This window comes from Mytilus galloprovincialis, chromosome 7, assembly GCF_965363235.1.
Source record: "Mytilus galloprovincialis chromosome 7, xbMytGall1.hap1.1, whole genome shotgun sequence".
Lineage (NCBI taxonomy): Eukaryota > Metazoa > Mollusca > Bivalvia > Mytilida > Mytilidae > Mytilus > Mytilus galloprovincialis.
Window position 1 is genome coordinate 81,209,292 of NC_134844.1, and position 19,363 is coordinate 81,228,654.

At 34.3% G+C, this 19,363-nt stretch overlaps 1 protein-coding gene across 2 annotated transcripts in view; it reads right to left on the reverse strand.

The window, feature by feature from the left end:
• The window catches only part of LOC143083784 (soluble guanylate cyclase 88E-like), a 193,504-nt gene that overhangs the window by 47,889 nt on the left and 126,252 nt on the right, over positions 1 to 19,363 (reverse strand). The window contains exons 3-4 of one of the 2 annotated variants that reach the window (XM_076260126.1): positions 9,627 to 10,484; positions 5,341 to 5,437 (exon numbers count right to left, since the gene is read on the reverse strand). In XM_076260126.1, coding sequence (XP_076116241.1) covers positions 5,341 to 5,437; positions 9,627 to 10,412 — 883 coding nt within the window. In that variant the 5' untranslated portion in view covers positions 10,413 to 10,484. Of the gene's footprint in view, positions 1 to 5,340; positions 5,438 to 9,611; positions 10,485 to 19,363 lie in introns of both variants that reach the window. The other variant, XM_076260124.1, reaches the window with a different exon arrangement.

Sequence of the window (19,363 nt, forward strand, 5' to 3'; positions counted from 1 at the left end):
AAGTTTACTTAAGTTACAGTAATTAATCGAAAGTTAAGCTTTTTACCATTAGTCAATAATTTAATTATTCTAATGCAGAAATTTAATCAATGGATGCATTTACGTAACCATATAATGTTACTATATAAAGCTAGTCTAAAATTGAAAGTCGAAAATGTTATTCTAATATCCGGATAATTTCCGCTTTACTTTAGAAAATACCAAAACCACAACATAAAAGGCTTGTATAAATGTACCAATACATACTGAATTTATATTTGAATAAATGTATATTAAAAGTGTACATTTGCTTTTCGTGGGAAAGAGCGAGAGATATAATGATGAAGAAATACAAAAAGAAAGTCAGTTAAAAACTCTTTCCTGTTACTACCAGGTGGTGCATTATTGATATTGCTTTAATAAGTTAAATGCTTGTGTAGATTTGAGTATCTACATCTCTCCACTACTAACATTTTACAAATGCGATCGATTTTGTGTTTAAACGTTTTGTTAACAATGAGATTCGACTGAACTGACAGTGACAAATCAATCTACTCAAGACAAGACAAACGCTTTAAGAACTTTACCCACTAGAATAATGTTATTCAACAATGTAATAATGAACTACCTCGCCAGGTTAATTTGACACTTCCGGATACGGTATCATTTGGACAGTTGTTAACAAACAAAACAATAAAACCATAATCTATTTTGATAAACTTAATTCACCATTTCAGTAAAGTAGCCATATCAATGTCTAAAGGGTTATAAAATTCAACCTAAATGACACACCATGTTTAACCTTTATCAGAGGATACGGTATCATTTAATACATCAACACGAAGCAATAATTGTTGATCAGATCTTGAATACCAATACTGTTATTTAAAATCTTATTAATTTGATGACGGCTATTATAAGTTATCTACGTTCATATCCGTAGATATGGATATTTTAACACCAGTACACCACGAGGCGTAGCCGAAGGGTGTACAGGGTACTGAAGGGTGTTAAAATATCCATATCTACGGATATGAACGCAGATAACGAATTTATCCCCGGTCTTAGTCCGAATTGGGCGAGTTTTATGGAAATTCGGGTACAAAGTGTAACACGAAAACGTTTTTTTTTATTATCTAAAAAAGTTTTATTGAAATTTGGATATTTTACATATTTTTTACGGGGTGTAGGGTACTACCTTTTGGTAGAACCCTACAGGTAGTCAAATATAAGACGTTTTTAATACGGAGACAGAGAAACTGGATTGAGTCAAATTTGGCGCTCAATGATGTGAGGTTACGCCATACATGGTGTGACATCAACGTGGGTAACTTACATAGCTAGGTCATTAGTCCCATTCCTTGAAAATGTGGCAGTCAAGTGATGCATTTAATGAAATTAGTGTACATGATTAGCATAATAGGACAAACTCGTTAATGAATTAAATATTTAATTACAAACATCATGGATAATCTAAAGAATTTAATATGAGGCAGGCATTTCCTGTAAATGGGGACGAAGTCTGTATGAATTATTTTTTTGTAACTTAAATATTTGTTAAAAAAAAAGAAACGGAAATATCGTCAGGTAACGTTTTTTCATATCAAGGAATTATTAAAAATGAAATTGGTATTGCGTCCCTTCCTATTTTATACTAGACTGATAAATATATATTTTACTCAAAGTTTCATACAAACGAGACCGGAAAAAGGAAGTACATTGTAGATTTCTGCGCAGATCCGGAAATTCAAAAACGCGACAAAAAAAATTGAACGATTTTGAGTTCATTAGTACGATTTTTTTTATTTTTTTTTTTTTTATTGAATTTTCTACTGTTATTGGGGACTTCGTCCCCATAATATTTCACAAGGAGCAATCATGGAACTAAGGAAAACTTGCGTGAAGTTCCCCGGGATAATGGTTAGCAACGTCCGGGGATATGGGTTAGCAACACCCAGGGGCTATTGGTTTTGTAACGACGTGCGTTAACCAATCAAAATCCTAGATGTATACTAAGCCGGGGATAAAATAGCATACCTAACTTAAAATCACAGGTTGTTTTCATCACTGAAATATCTTAACGGAGGTAGAAGTTTATTTTGGGTAAATCTAAAAAGAAAACCAAAAAGCTTATTACACATTGAGTTAATCGACAAAAAGCATCAGTCACTGGTGCCTATTTTCTTCCTATAAAGTCACGGTACAATTAATGATTTTCATATAATGATGTTGCATTTGGTATTTTGATTTCCTTTCGAAATCATGCAACAACTCTTTTTAGAAAAGTTCCATACTCCAATCTAACAAATCCTCATTTTCCAGTGGAAGCAGAAATTCTTATTGTTCGTCTCAGTCGACCCATTTTACAAAAGATGCCTTTTTAATTTTTCGTTAATTGGTTCTCCGACGTTCAAGATATTTCAACAGAAGGTATATTTATGTATAAAAGCTGAACTATTGGAGGAAAATAAATCGCGATCGGTGATATTTTTTATGACAATTTTTGCAAATCTTTGAACTCTTTCCTCAAATTTGTATTATCTGTTATGGAAAAAAAGACAAATGTGAGTAGAAAATCATCTTGAAGCTAATGTCGAATGTATTTTATTGCTTATACAAAAGTGTCAGTCATATATAATGTTGATATTTTCTACACGCAGAAAAATATTACATATTCTACACACAAAAAAACTACATTATACGGAAAAGGACAATATGGCTATAAATAATAACCGCATTTGAAAATTTGTATGGTTACCGTACATGATAACCTGCATTAGTATACCCATGTTGTAAATGATGTTTGTCTTTTATTAAAGTTCGAGATAGAATTGGGCACTGATTAGCTCAAAGCAAAGTTTTTGTTAAAATACTGATACAAAAATGTGAACGCCTTTCAGAATAAAGTAAATGCTCCAGTCACACTAGACGACGATCGCACCACGCTCACCGCGATCTAAAATAAATTCAGATCGTGGTTAGATCGCGGTAAGAGCAGATTGAAATTTAGATTTTCGTTGTTTTCACGATGCTACTACGCCATCATTATGCTTCTACAACGATCCTGCTACGCTTATACCACATTCTTACCACGCTTATTCTGCGACCTCACTACGATTATCACGATCTTACTACGCTTAGTAGTATTACGTTCTCAGAAAGACCATACCACTATTTATCCTATTGCAACGAGATCTTATCACGTTTCTTCTGAGATTATAGCACGCTCTTACCACGATCATTCTACGATCTTACCACATTCATACTGCGATCTTACTACGCTCTCAGGAATAACGCCAACACCATGATCCATATGAATACTGTTCCATTCCTTCTGGTTGTCATTAATTATGGGTAGAATTCTCGAACACAACACAGACATGTAACCAAAATCTACCAGAACTCAGTGGCGTGGTGGTAGGGGTAGATACAGAGTCAGCGGGGTCTCTGGTATATATGGATCCTGATCCAGTAGAGATGTCAGATCAATTAATCCAACCTGAATCACAAAGTATTGCTGATCGATCCAGATCAAATGACGACATTTTATTGAACAATAGTGAAGATGATAAAGATGTTTCAAGCATGGTTGAGCTGTTGGAAATTAGGGACATGAGGTCAAATTTACATACAGACAAGCAAAACCCTAGGAGCTTTAATGTAAATTTATGTGACAATGACAATAAGCATGACTAGAACCCAAAACGGTCGTAGTATGAACGTAGTCAGGTCGTAAGACGCGTGATGAGGACGACTCATACTATGGTTTTGAACAGCGTAGTATAAACGTGATAAAGACGTAGTAGGCGCGTTGTTGGGTCGCCAGGGGAACGTGATGGTCGTAGTTGGGTCGTAGTAAAGTCACTGTGAGATCGTAGCGCAATCTCTCCAACAAGATTTGCGCTTTAACTACGCTCTCGCTACTATGATACAGTGATCTTTGTCATCTTACCACGACCTTACTGCGCTCTCGCTACGCTTCCACTACGACCTGATTTCGCCTCGACCGCATCACGATTGTTTCGAACATTCTCAAAGTTGACCATGCTCTTCACGATTATGAAGACCTCACAACGACCGTGCCACGACCTTACTGCGTTCTACACGATCGCACTACGATCGTTAAAATTTGCATTTGTTTCCAGAGATCATAGTTCAATCGTGACCTAGTGTGACTGTGGTATAAGCCAACTTATTTTCCTTGCGATGGTTGATATCATGCATGTTAACAAAAATGTACGTATATGCTAGTTTCAATCTCAATCTCCGATAGATGTAAAATATATGAAACAAAACAAAAAAACATGTTATTATCAGCGCAATAATCAAGTTAAGACACACCAAAGAAAAGTGGCTAAAATATATGCAAACATTGGTTAATTTGTGTAAATTTTTCAAAATAAGAAATTCCTCCAGTGGTGGATTCATTGGATAGAAGGCGTACGTCTTTGATTGGATAATATATCATTTTATTATAAACAAGAGTTCCCTCAACCAGACATACCTAAACTCAAGACTTAAAAAAAAGAAGAAAAAAAGTGCCTATCATTGCGTATAAACGCAGCAGAAATCTTAAAGAATATTTTGCCGAAACCCGGCATTAGTTGGGAGACTTTTGAAAAGGGACACAAGGTAGGCCACTTATAGAGTGAGCCAATCTAAAAAATCCCGAAACACCGTTATTTTAAAAGAATTAATACCTTAGGCAATCAGAAATAAAGAAAAACGGTGAAAAGTCTTGAGTTTAGCTATGTATGTTGGTTGAGGGAACTCGTTTATAATACTGATTGGATAATATATCATTTTTTAGCAAAACATTTTCGCCCCGCTCTGTTCGTACTATTAGATTACGCTTTAGGGAATATACTCACCCCCTCATGAATCGGCCTCTGTACCTCTGCATCTACTTCAGTTGTAAAAGGTTGAAAGAGGGAAGCGGTAATTCATTTTTTGACAATGTGTACAAAAAGTAGGTCGGAACTGAATCGAAGAAAGATTAATCGGTCAGTATTTGTTACACTTTTGGCAGCTGTTCGTCAATTGAGGTAAGGTAGGTTATGATTTTTTTCCAAACACAGAGAATTCCATGATTTATGTTCAAACAATTTGACATGAAAGATAACTTGTTAGCATGCTTGACCCCATTCTGCAGCTATCAAGTTTGAAAACAAGTTTAATTTTGATAGCTATCCTAAGTAATTTGTATTGTTTTATGTGACTTTGTGTGACTTTGGGTAACTTTTGGTGAACTTGTGTAAAGCTATGAACCATACCAAAAACGCGCGTGCAACCATAACTTTTGCGTCCAATTATGTTTTAAACTTTATGCGACAATATATTCATGATAAACATTGATCTTACCTGATTGGTCTTCTTCTTTAGTAGGAAAGTAGTAACTTTTCCTAGACACGCCAAACACCGACAACAATTCAAACACATTATTTGTATGAACTTGTATCTGAAATGGAAAATAAATGAAATACAAAAACATATAATAATTGTCTGAACATGTAATTTAAAAGAAAATTGGAGAGAATGAATTTATCATAATTCACTAATGGTTTATAAATGTTCATAAGACCATATTCCCACGTCCCGGTTTGTTACATATGTCTATTACCAATCTAACTTAAAATTTTGGACAGTTTATCTGAAAAAGAATAGGCAAAGTACACAATGAGAATAGGTTGATAATACTGATTTCATTTCAATACACACAGTTTTATAAACAAATAGACGATTAACATAGAATATTTTTTAACTGCTAATTAATTAATAACTTAAATTTCTTTTTCAAAAGTGACACAAATGACCTACATGCTGTGAATGAGTATGATACATTAGCTATTCCGTTGTTTGGAACAACCTCCAACAGGTGCGCTAGAGATCGAACATTATTCAAAACCAAAGGCTAAAAAAAAACTGTGTCCCTCACCTAGGTCCATATGCATAATTAACAATGAAATCTCTCCAACATAGTGACAAGAATAGAATTCATAACAAAAAAATCTTCTGAGTTGAGTCTGTATTACTGATCTGTTTTTTTTTTTAATTTCTCTCTATCTTCTTAAGTTTTTGCTCAAAACACAAAAGAGGATAAACAATTCTCATGTAAGGGTTATCATTCCTATGAAGAGAGACATTCTACTTAAAATATCGATAAAGAATTTACTTGTTTGTTTATCTTGCATGGCTAGTCTTTTTTTGTTATTTAAAGGTTTTATTTATCTTTTATAATTTATCCAAAAAAGGCAAAACGCAAACAAATTGGTAAAATGAAAATATCCCCCCTTGTCCTAAATGTAGATCATGTCTTGCTGATAATTTTTGCTTATTCAAGTTTCTACCTATTATTACTTTAAAGTTACAAGGACACAATGCAAAAATTGGTAAAACATCATCATTTATGATCATTTTTTCGACAACAGTCATAAGTATAAAAATAAGAAGAGGTGGTATGGTTGCCAACGGGACAACTCTCAATCAGAGAAATTACATAGAAGTTAACAACAATAGGTAATGTATGGTGATAACAAAGTGTAAAATGTAGGTAAAGTAGAGAAAGATTATCAGCAATTGTGAAATATTTTACAAAATATGAGACAATGTATATCTTTTAAAAACAAGTGAAACAGATAGTCGAAAATGTAAGATGAAAGATACCAAAAAGATAATTTAAACTCAAAAGTGGAAAATAAACTGACAACGCCATGGCAACAGATCAACAGACATAAAACAGTACACAAAACACAACATAAAAAAACTAAAGACCAACATGAAAAGGAACGGATACTGTTTATTGAAACACGACTCCAAATTTATATGACACTTGATGAAACCAAATGCAAAGCAACATCATTGTGTTTGTTATTCTTTAAAGTCAAAGTGAGGCTTTATACACAAATCAAAAGCTAACACGACGCTGCTAGTTCAAGACACCTCATAGCAACAACTAATATAATTTAATTGTCCTTTTAATTTTTTAGCCATGGCGTTGTCAGTTTATTTTCGATTTATGAGTTTGACTGTCCCTCTGGTATCTGTCGTCCCTCTTTTAAAACTAATGGGCGAGTTCTTTGATTATTTTTTTTTATGCCCGCGTCACACTGTCCCGATTTTTATATACGATGGACACCCGAATGCGAAAATTGTAAGTTCGTACGAAGTTGGTCCCGATCTCGTTAAAATACCAAAAAGTGACCGAAGCAAGTACGATGAATAACGAAGTCTATACGATGGTGCCGAAATTATATACGATAGCAAAAGATGGACATACGAAGGTTAACCGAAGACGGGTATTTAAGCTTCATATCTCAGCCGGAGCCTACACGATGGATCACGAAGGCTACACGATGGATCACGAAGGCTACAAGATGGATTACGATGATGGCGCGATGGATTACGATGATGGCGCGATGGCCATACGATGTCTAAAAGATACGAACAGAATTTCGACAACATATCGTTTCTGTACAAGTCTGCCATGCATGGCGGGAAATCGATCTTTTAGTCTCATTCATATAAAACTTAGTTTATTATCCCATCGCCTACTACATGTAAGTTGCGTGTAGATAAAATTGTTATGGACACTCTAGAACCAAAATGCTCAAAACCTGGTATGGTGTTACTCGTTAAGAATATCTTAAGCGCTATTGACTTTAAAGTTCAAAGGTCAAGGTCACAGTGGCAGTTGTAATACAAGGCAATATCACCCTTGTGGACACTCTAAACGCAATATGCTTCAAAAGATTTTAACCACATTTGGTATATTGTTCCTCCTTGTAATGATCTGACATTTTTTACGTTCAAGGCCAAAGGTCAAGGTCATGCAGATGGACTTGTTTTTTCTCCTTGACATAGCATAATACACTGGCAATTGGTTACTCATTTTTTTAACTGGTGATTCTAAGACAATATTTAAGGTATTTCCAGTTACTGAATGTTTTGGTTGATTTCTAAAAAAATAGTTTATGTATCAAATATGCATATTCAATTTACCATTTTCTGCATGTGTCATATACAAATATAGTGTCCATATTTGTCCCCAATATGTTACATACGAGGGGATGCCATGCTCGGCATTGCCTTGTTTGAACTGTAAAATGTGTGCACTAGTCTGAATAATCACCCATAATTATGCCCATGTTTACTGATCTATATTAAAGGTAAGGTAATGGGTTTGTTGATCCCTTTTATTCAAAAAGAGCTCTTTCCAGGAGAATATCATAATAATATAGACAAAAGGAAGGATGTGGGGAAAGCAACAAATGCGGCAAAATATGACATATAGAAAACAAAATGGTTATGGAGTAAACATTCGTGTGACAACAACTCAGACGATACATAAAAATTCAGAATAATGAAGAAAAAGTTGGTTTCCCTATATACGTGTACCTGCAGTGTTGGTGTACGAGGCGCGTTTATGATTTTCATTGTGTTACTTGATATGAAAAATTGACAAAAAATAATATTTTACTTATAAAAGTAAATCCTGAACCTGTAATAGCTGCTCTTCTTGTTCCATTTGAATTAATAGAAACAACGCTGTCGCCTTTCTTGTTCTCATAGAATCATATGATATGAGCTCCATGTTTTGTGAACGTCTTTCTTAATTGTCGTATTAGACTGACCATTGCATATCGCTCATGGCACTTTAAATGTATTTTAGCGCGAAAATTAACTTACATTTAGCTGGATTTATTGCCGTCGTAGTTCCATCTTGTCGCCTTCGTACTTTTATTCGATGGCAACACGACGGGATTACGAGGTCTTCACCAAGTCGTGTTGCCATCGTAAGACCTTAGGATATCTTCGTGATTCATTCGTGTAGACATCGTAATGTCAAAACTGCCCGATGGAAACGATGGAAACACGAATGCAATACGATGTGCAAAGATGCATTCCCGGTGACATTACAATGGTGAGGATGGTGATACGAACTCAATACGAACCCTCAACATCGGACGCACCTTCGGGGATTTTTTAACATGTTAAAAAATTTAGAACCCTTCCCGAAGTTGTCCCCGAAGGCTAGAAAAAGTGGCAGATGGTTAAAGAAGGCACTACGAATAGCCCGATCTGGATACGATCAGCCCCGATTTTGAAAATTTCCATTATCGTGTTTCCATCGGCGTAAAAATCGGGACAGTGTGACGCGGGTATTAACAAAACACACTATTTTAACATTTTATATGTTTTGCTGTCCAAAGTTCTGGACTCTAATTAAGTTGTTCCAAAAAACCATCTTGTATATATGGTTCATGTCTAACGTATAAAGGGTACACTGTATGACGGACTTATATAAACTGCATACATGCAAAAAGACGAATTAATTTTACATATGCAGAAAGTACTAGCAAACAGTAAATACTACACAAAAGAGGACCTTTTTCATCTAAATACTTAAATTTTGCACAGTTGTAATTGCAAGATTATTGATATACCACTTTGATATCTTAACGGTGTGCTATCCCTAAACAAAAGTTAAAAAAAAATATCGAACATAAAATAAGCTTCAAAATTCCATTTGTATAACAAATCATCTAAAAGCAGTCAATAACAATTACTTGAAACATTATAATACAAACTGTAAAATAGAAAAAGTAAAGAAAATAATAAGAAACGATACTGACTTGATTCATACTTACGCTTTCCCATCTAAATTCCACAAGGGGGCGTATTAGTGTAAACATTTTGTTTACACGTCGACCAAGAATGGACGGTAAAACTGCATATAGACCATTGCCTATATTTCTTATGGTCAAATTGCGATCAAAAACCATGTGAAAAGGAAAAAGGTCGAATAGGAAGTCTGATTGTATTTGACTGTGATCTGAGTTTAGTCTACGCTTTTCTTTTTCCAGTAATTCTGTGTAGGCAGTGTTGTCAAAATGGAGTTCAAAAACTACATGTATCATGATGTCATCGTCTTCTTCTAGGATAACATCAACCTTAACTTCAGTATTATAAAACTGCTTGCCGACCTGCACAATTTGGCCTTTGACATAATGAACAAAACCTCGCCTTTTGCTCCGGTAATGCAACGTAAGACCATGCTGGGTTTCATTTTCACAATAAAAAGATGGTGCTCGTAATTTCTGATAACTAAAACGCAGATATTCGTGTAAATTATCAAGACCATTAAGAAAATCTCGCATGTGTCGTCCTAAGACTTTTAAAATCCTATCATAACCGTATTGCCCTACAAATGACACAAAGCAGACACCAAAATTATACATTAAATTTTCTGCAGATACATTCAGCACTTGGCTGGCTGCATTTGCCAAATCTGGGATAATTCTTTCGGAATATCTGTCGTGTGTTGCAAAGGTATGTGAAGTAACATGTGCATGCCTCCTTATTTCTTCCCATTTGTCCTCCCCATACGTATCTTTAATGTAGCTTGAAACGGAACTTATCAGTAATCCATACATTGCTACTTATTCAGAAGGTACCTCAAAAAACAAGTTCTTCCAATAATTTCAATCTCCATACGGAATATATTCCTGAAATGATAAAAAATAAACTATAGCATTTACTTTTGTACTTTAATAGTGGATACATTCAATAAATTAACAAAAAAGTAGAGAAATATACACTGCTCCCTACAGTTCTTTTTTTCGACACAATTCTAGGAAAATTTGGAATACTGTCTCTCACCATACAAACACTGAAATAATGGGAAAATGAATCTTTTCCAGAGAGAACGACTTTCATGCGAGATATATAATAAAAGAAATCATTTCCAGAACGTCATATGAATGGTTCAGAAACAACAGCCTACCCTAGAACTGTCAGGCATACCTTAAACTGAAAGTTTGACGTTAATATAATGATTAGTTTTCTCCGCTCTGTGTCTTGCACACATTATATATAAATCACGTGTTAATTAAGTTTTCTCCGCTCTGTGTCTTGCACACATTATATATAAATCACGTGTTAATTAAGTTTTCTCCGCTCTGTGTCTTGCACACATTATATATAAATCACGTGTTAATTAAGTTTTCTCCGCTCTGTGTCTTGCACACATTATATATAAATCACGTGCTAATTAAGTTTTCTCCGCTCTGTGTCTTGCACACATTATATATAAATCACGTGTTAATTAAGTTTTCTCCGCTCTGTGTCTTGCACACATTATATATAAATCACGTGTTAATTAAGTTTTCTCCGCTCTGTGTCTTGCACACATTATATATAAATCACGTGCTAATTAAGTTTTCTCCGCTCTGTGTCTTGCACACATTATATATAAATCACGTGCTAATTAAGTTTTCTCCGCTCTGTGTCTTGCACACATTATATATAAATCACGTGTTAATTAAGTTTTCTCCGCTCTGTGTCTTGCACACATTATATATAAATCACGTGCTAATTAAGTTTTCTCCGCTCTGTGTCTTGCACACATTATATATAAATCACGTGCTAATTAAGTTTTCTCCGCTCTGTGTCTTGCACACATTATATATAAATCACGTGCTAATTAAGTTTTCTCCGCTCTGTGTCTTGCACACATTATATATAAATCACGTGCTAATTAAGTTTTCTCCGCTCTGTGTCTTGCACACATTATATATAAATCACGTGCTAATTAAGTTTTCTATTCAACTTTTACCACTGAGTAGGTTCCTTTCAAATGTACCTAATTTATAAGGTTATAAGTTGAATATATTTATAGTAATGCTTATCTACTGTACGTAATTAGATTATAATTCAGTAAAATACACTTGAACTGCATGTAAAAATGTGATGAGGGTGCAGTTACTGTTTTTGAGAAATATATTTCCCACATTAACGATAACACAACTGGCCTTTATTATAATACATACAGATAGTAACTGTTTGTCGTTGGTGTAGCCAGTTTGACCGTTTAAGGAATTTTCGTGTGTGTTATTTCTGTAATATTTTTTTATCTTTATTTCAAAATACTGAACAAAAGACTGAAGATTGAGAAGGGAAAACCTCGCTGTAACCGGCTTACTCCAAAAGGATATTCCCTCTCCAGTGTCATCCGTCCTGCTGCCCATTGAATCAAAATCAAGCGACTTGATGATGCCAGTTTCAGAGATTTTTTTGTTCTGCAGAAATGATTACACCATAATAGAGTCCCATTTGGGCCACCAGTCTGATTATAAATAAACTCAATGACATTGATATACCAGGATTAAGATTATATATAATGCAGACGCACGTTTCGTCCGCAAAAGATATACAATTTGATATGTACATTTTTTTATTTTTTTTAAGGCGTCTGTTTCATATCATTTCAAATACATGTTGTTATATAATCGAATGTGAACTCAGTTTAGTTATATCATCATTTTTTTAAACCATGATCTAACATTAACTTAAACAGATGCATACAAAAATCGTCAAGCTACGGAAAGTACACATTAGGACAATTTGTGTCAAAGCAAAAATAAACTACAGATCAAATAATTCATTATCGTGGAAATAAATGACAATGTCGGATTCAGGAACCTTTGGATGTACAGATTGTTGGAACGTGACTGTTAAACTTTCATGTGAAACGTTTCGTAAGATCGCTTAATTAAAGTTTAAGCAAGGCTTCGTTTGGTAATTAAAGGTTGCAATTATAGCTTAAAAGGTGCGTTGATAATAAGTAATCAACTTTATTAAGCCGACTTCATAGAGCTTTTAATTTAGAATTTTAATTTCACTTATATATTAGTTCGTATTAATCATTTTATAGAACCCCATTAATAAAAGATACGTATAAATGCTTTTATTTCTCAGCAAAAAAGTAATAATAATTTCGTTCTAACTGATAATACACCGTCATTAAAATCATATTTGATTGAAATTAATGCGTTATTCATCTACATTATAACTATGCTATCGCAATATTGTACATTTGATACAAAAAAAAAAAAATAGCCTCTCCCGTTCATCTGAAATTTGTATAAAGTCATCAACAACATGATTTAAAGAAAGTCGCTTGATTATATATTTTCTTTAAATTAATAAGTGTTTAATAAAACTCATAGGATGATAAAGGTCACCTATGGCGATTAGAAATAAATATTGACATTTTTGAATTTATGGATAAAAGTAAAACCTACTCAGACCGTCAACTTATAGAAGTACTTATTTATATTTATATATACTTTATACTTTATACTTTATTTGTATTGCTTATATATTCATCCATCTTGTCAAACAGTTCCAAAATGTCTTCAGTGCTGACCACGAAGCTGCTAGTCTCCGAGTGCATACTCAGCAATTGAAGCAGCCAGTACTAGCATGAAAATAAAGATTTTTGTTGTTTCAAAATTTCGAAAATTATCTTAGATTTAAGAATTCTAGTAAATCTCTTGTTCTTTGGCTTAACTTTATCTGAGTACTCGGATATAACCACTGACATTCGAAAGGCACATTGCCATTTAATGCCAAGAAGTATCGAAGTCAAGCATGGTTCTCCACGAGCGATGTTCGGACTCATAAACATCAGAGTTGCAGGATAATGATCACTGTTGATTCACTTTTTAGCTAATTTGACTTATATATGAACTTGAAAACAGAGGACATGCCCAAAGAGTCATATTCTCTATACGGATACGAATACTAACTAACAATCGTGTGTGTGTTTGTGTGTGTCATGGATATCTTTTGTATGCTAAATCCTAAAATACGCATTTTTAAGTTTATGAGCTTTAACAGAAGAATAAATATGAGTAAAAATAAGCAGATGTGGTATGATTGCCAATGGTCATTCAAATACCAAATTTAATGAACAAAACCCATACCGTAAAGTTTGCTAGAAAATATTTCATCTTTTACCAAAAACTGTCACACTATGTGAACTTCCTTTACATTAGCATTCATACCACATCTCCTTATTTGTATATGTGACTTTGTACGGAATTTAAAAGTTGATTTTTTGAAATTTTAAAAAGCTATTATTATTTTTCTTGTCAAATTCTTCTTATTTGATAAAATGAATAAAGATAAGAGTGTAAGTTTCTATCCACTCATGTATGATCCCGTGCAAGAAATGACAAAAATTTCAAACTATATACATTTAGAATTTATAGTTGAAGTTTGCTTAACGTACAGTTGCAGACTTTTAATGTATATTCAGGGTAATGCAATAAAGAGTGATTTCTTTTATTTAATGATAATCATGCATTCATTTATGTTTGAAAAAAATAATAAGGGAAATAGAGAGCAGATTAAAAATTATTGCGAAACCATTCCAGTTTTATACATAATAATGTAATCTATCATAAGAATGTGAACTGTATACCTCACTCAGTATACAGAATTTGTCATGCTTTGCAGTTCAAAAGAGTTTGTTTTGGTTTGTCGAATATATATTTGTTTCGAGAGTATCGCGATTCATTACATCACCTACTAGTAAATAGATAACAATGAAAATTTTGGTATTTCGGTATTATTCTAGTAAAACAAAAACTTTTGAAGAACACGTTTCAGTATTTTTGTTCATTTAAAATATCTTTTCAATCTTTTTTGTTCGATTTTATAAATTGTCTAAGTAATCGCACCACACACTAAAAACCACTGACAATATGGGTGACTGTTACAAATCTATGACCTCTTTAGAAGCTAAAAAATTAATGGATGGACAGGAAGAGATCGTTTATCATCCTAATTGCACATCCCTAAGTATAATATCAGTTAAGTCACATTCAAACAGTTATCGAGAAAAGAGCACCTATGAGATCTTTTTTTCAAAATTTCATGGTCCAGTGATTTCCAGTTTATGCACGGATAAATTGTTGCAATTCCATAATTTGATTTTTTTCACATTATTGTCATGTCCTAAATACTGCAACTTACAAACTTGCTTAAAATGCTTGCTTACAATTTTCGCTTTTGAGTACACCTCAGCTCTAGTGCAAAAAGAAACACTCGTTTCTTTCATATATATTCTGTATACTTTATGTACCTCTGACAAGCCAGGGTCATGTAGGCCAATGTATTCAGGTGTGTGTGTATATATACTGGTAAATGCCTCCGTTTTCCGAAGAATCCCTCGAAAGCTGCGAGGGTACAGTGGCATCGGGATTAATGGAAATGTGTCACTAACGTACAACTACTACAATTTTTCACAAGGACAATCAATCCCCATCCAACACAAGGGACACCGGGAAGTCTGTTATTATGGTGGAGGAAGCCAAAGTACTTACTCAGAAAGAACCACTCGGCGGAAACAGACAAACTGAAGAGCTATCAGATGATTGATGTCCTGGTCAAAGCAGGGGATAACTTTGACCAATCAAGGCCCCCAAAGTACCCATTTTAGTTTAAACTCCGGTCTGGGTACCAAAAAAGTTTGTGGGAGGGTGAAAATCACTTTGTGATGTTCTAAAATTTCCAGCGCCCCGATTCAGAATCGAAACCGGGACCTTCAGCACTGTGGTCATCAGTCTTAACTACTAGACCACGAACCCACAAATGCATGTGATTCTCGCTACATTGCAGACCCATTGGTGGCCTTCGGTTGTGTTGTCTGCTTTATGGTCGGGTTGTTGTCGCTTTGACAGATTTCCCATTTCCATTCTCAATTTTATGTCAACAAGTTCGAATATTTGTAGTTTGTTTTTATGTCACAGATTTAAATTTAGACGTTAGCTGCCTTCTACAGATAACTTGTTATGTTTGACCTTACTGTATATATAAGTCCTTGCCCTATTACCATGAATGAGCTTAAATGATCTCCAGGTGTTTAGATATACAATTTTTCCCCCTTTGGTCTTTTAGAGATTAAGTTTTTAATATTAAATGATATAAATGAATGAACTTACTTATTCTAAATCTGAAAATTCCAAATTTTACAAATCTTTTTTTGTTTTTTTGTAAACACACCATTATCGTTCTTCCGTAAAATTGTTTTTATGTGACGAATAACTAACTAATACTGTCGTACGGTTTTACCTGATATTATCAGAATAATAGTAAATTAAGAATACACAATAGTAATTCTGTCCCTCATGGTTGAACACCTCCAATGCATCTAACCATTGTTATAATGATACAGATAATACATTGATATGAATCAACAGTTTGGGTGTAATATGACGAATGGTACTACTCCGTATTTACGTACATAATTCAACTTAAGGACAAAGCTGATTTTCAATTGGGTTAATCAAATACTGACATAGGTTTATTTAGATACGTTTTAATTTTAAATGTGCGCTTTGATGACATGCAATAGATTGTGTTACAAAATATCTAAATGCGTTATTTAAGCTTTAATTAAAATTTTTAAATTCAAAGAATATTTCTGAAATAACTAAATAGACGATCAAGTAACCGCTGCATGTCTATAAGCCTTTAAAGACAACCCGTCAAAACAGGACTGTGTAATACATCAGCAAACAAAACGTACAAATAAAAGCATTTTATGTGCGTAAACAATTTATTGAAATTGAGAATGGAAATAGGGAATACATCAAAGAGACACTGCAACAACCCGAGCAAGCAGCAGATAACAGCAGAAGGCCACCAATGCAGTTAGAAAACCCACACACACCAGAGGCTCCTGACTTAGGACAGGCTAAAAAAATGCCGCTGTGTTAAACATGTTTAGTGAGATCGCAACACCACCCCCTCTGTTAATTAACAGGCAAGCTCAGTCGACGTTCTGCCCGCGAAATTTAAAGCTTTATTTTCACAAAAGTCGCCCAACTGTACCGCGGTTTGTTTAGTATTGGGATTTACCGGGCATCTTCTAGTACACGAGAAGTATCAATCGGTAGTAGATACAATCGGACTTCTTCAAAAGTGTAAACGGGGTCATTAAGAACTTATTTAAAGAAATATTTCATCTCATGGACTTATTTGTTTTCAGAATAAAGCAATTATCAAGTTTATATCTCAAGGTCTACCATATCAATATTTGCCAAATGTTTTCTCCAACTGATTTACGATTTTCATAAATCTTATGTCAGATAATCAATAAATCAATATTCATTAACCATCTGTATATTTTTTTTTAATATTTAATCAGTTAGTGCATCAGTGCAACAAAAAGTGTAACGGATGGGTAATACCGTTTTTCCATTGACGTAAATCTAAGCTCAATTACATTATTCATTATACTCGGATCCTTACATATAGCAATTACAATTGGTTTTTCTTTTCTTCTTCTAGATAAGAACTAAACATTATCGAGGTATGTGCTATTACAGTGCTTCTTTATTGCTTTAGCACATGGTAATACGTCATAGGCCAAACTAACTTTTATTTACCTTTAAATAAAAGAAAGTAGCCATGGTAAATTTTGCGCGCCCGAAGCAATTTACCGAATTTATCTTTATCTTTAACATCCAAACCAAAACATTTTCCATGGATGTGTACATTAAAATATCCGAATGCGAAGATTGCCTTGAAAATTTGAAATATTATGTATTGCAGTTTGAATGTCCTTCTTTCTTAATTGTGTTATACCTCTACATGACAGACGCACATTCTCGGTCAGTTTTAATGTCCTTCTTTCTTAATTGTGTTATACCTCTACATGACAGACGCATATTCTCTGTCAGTTTGAATGTCCTTCTTTCTTAATTGTGTTAAACCTCTACATGACAGACGCACATTCTCCGTCAGTTTGAATGTCCTTCGTTCTCAATTGTGTTATACCTCTACATGACAGACACACATTCTCCGTCAGTTTGAAAGTCCTTCTTTCTTAATTGTGTTATACCTCTACATGACAGACGCACATTCTCCGTCAGTTTGAAAGTCCTTCTTTCTTAATTGTGTTATACCTCTACATGACAGACGCACATTCTCCGTCAGTTTGAAAAGTCCTTCTTTCTTAATTGTGTTATACCTCTACATGACAGACGCACATTCTCCGTCAGTTTTAATGTCCTTCTTTCTTAATTGTGTTATACCTCTACATGACAGACGCATATTCTCTGTCAGTTTGAATGTCATTCTTTCTTAATTGTGTTATACCTCTACATGACAGACGCATATTCTCCGTCACTTTGAATGTCCTTCGTTCTCAATTGTGTTATACCTTTACATGACAGACGCACATTCTCCGTCAGTTTGAAAGACCTTCTTTCTTAATTGTGTTATACCTCTACATGACAGACGCACATTCTCCGTCAGTTTGAATGTCCTTCTTTCTTAATTGTGTTATACCTCTACATGACAGACGCACATTCTCCGTCAGTTTGAAAGTCCTTCTTTCTTAATTGTGTTATACCTCTACATGACAGACGCACATTCTCCGTCAGTTTGAAAGTCCTTCTTTCTTAATTGTGTTATCCCTCTACATGACAGACGCACATTCTCCGTCAGTTTGAATAACCTTCTTTCTTAATTGTGATATACCTCTACATGACAGACGCACATTCTCCGTCAGTTTGAATGTCCTTCTTTCTTAATTGTGTTATACCTCTACATGACAGACGCACATTCTCCGTCAGTTTGAAAGTCCTTCTTTCTTAATTGTGTTATACCTCTACATGACAGACGCACATTCTCCGTCAGTTTTAATGTCCTTCTTTCTTAATTGTGTTATATCTCTACATGACAGACGCATATTCTCTGTCAGTTTGAATGTCCTTCTTTCTTAATTGTGTTATACCTCTACATGACAGACGCACATTCTCCGTCAGTTTGAATGTCCTTCGTTCTCAATTGTGTTATACCTCTACATGACAGACGCACATTCTCCGTCAGTTTGAATGTCCTTCTTTCTTAATTGTGTTATACCTCTACATGACAGACGCACATTCTCTATCAGTTTGAATGTCCTTCTTTCTTAATTGTGTTATACCTCTACATGACAGACGCACATTCTCCGTCAGTTTGAAATTCCTTCTTTCTTAATTGTGTTATATCTCTACATGACAGACGCACATTCTCCGTCAGTTTGAAATTCCTTCTTTCTTAATTGTGTTATATCTCTATATGACAGACGCACATTCTCCGTCAGTTTGAAAGTCTTTCTTTCTTAATTGTGTTATACCTCTACATGACAGACGCACATTCTCGGTCAGTTTTAATGTCCTTCTTTCTTAATTGTGTTATACCTCTACATGACAGACGCATATTCTCGGTCAGTTTTAATGTCCTTCTTTCTTAATTGTGTTATACCTCTACATGACAGACGCATATTCTCTGTCAGTTTGAATGTCATTCTTTCTTAATTGTGTTATACCTCTACATGACAGACGCACATTCTCCGTCAGTTTTAATGTCCTTCTTTCTTAATTGTGTTATACCTCTACATGACAGACGCATATTCTCTGTCAGTTTGAATGTCATTCTTTCTTAATTGTGTTATACCTCTACATGACAGACGCATATTCTCCGTCACTTTGAATGTCCTTCGTTCTCAATTGTGTTATACCTTTACATGACAGACGCACATTCTCCG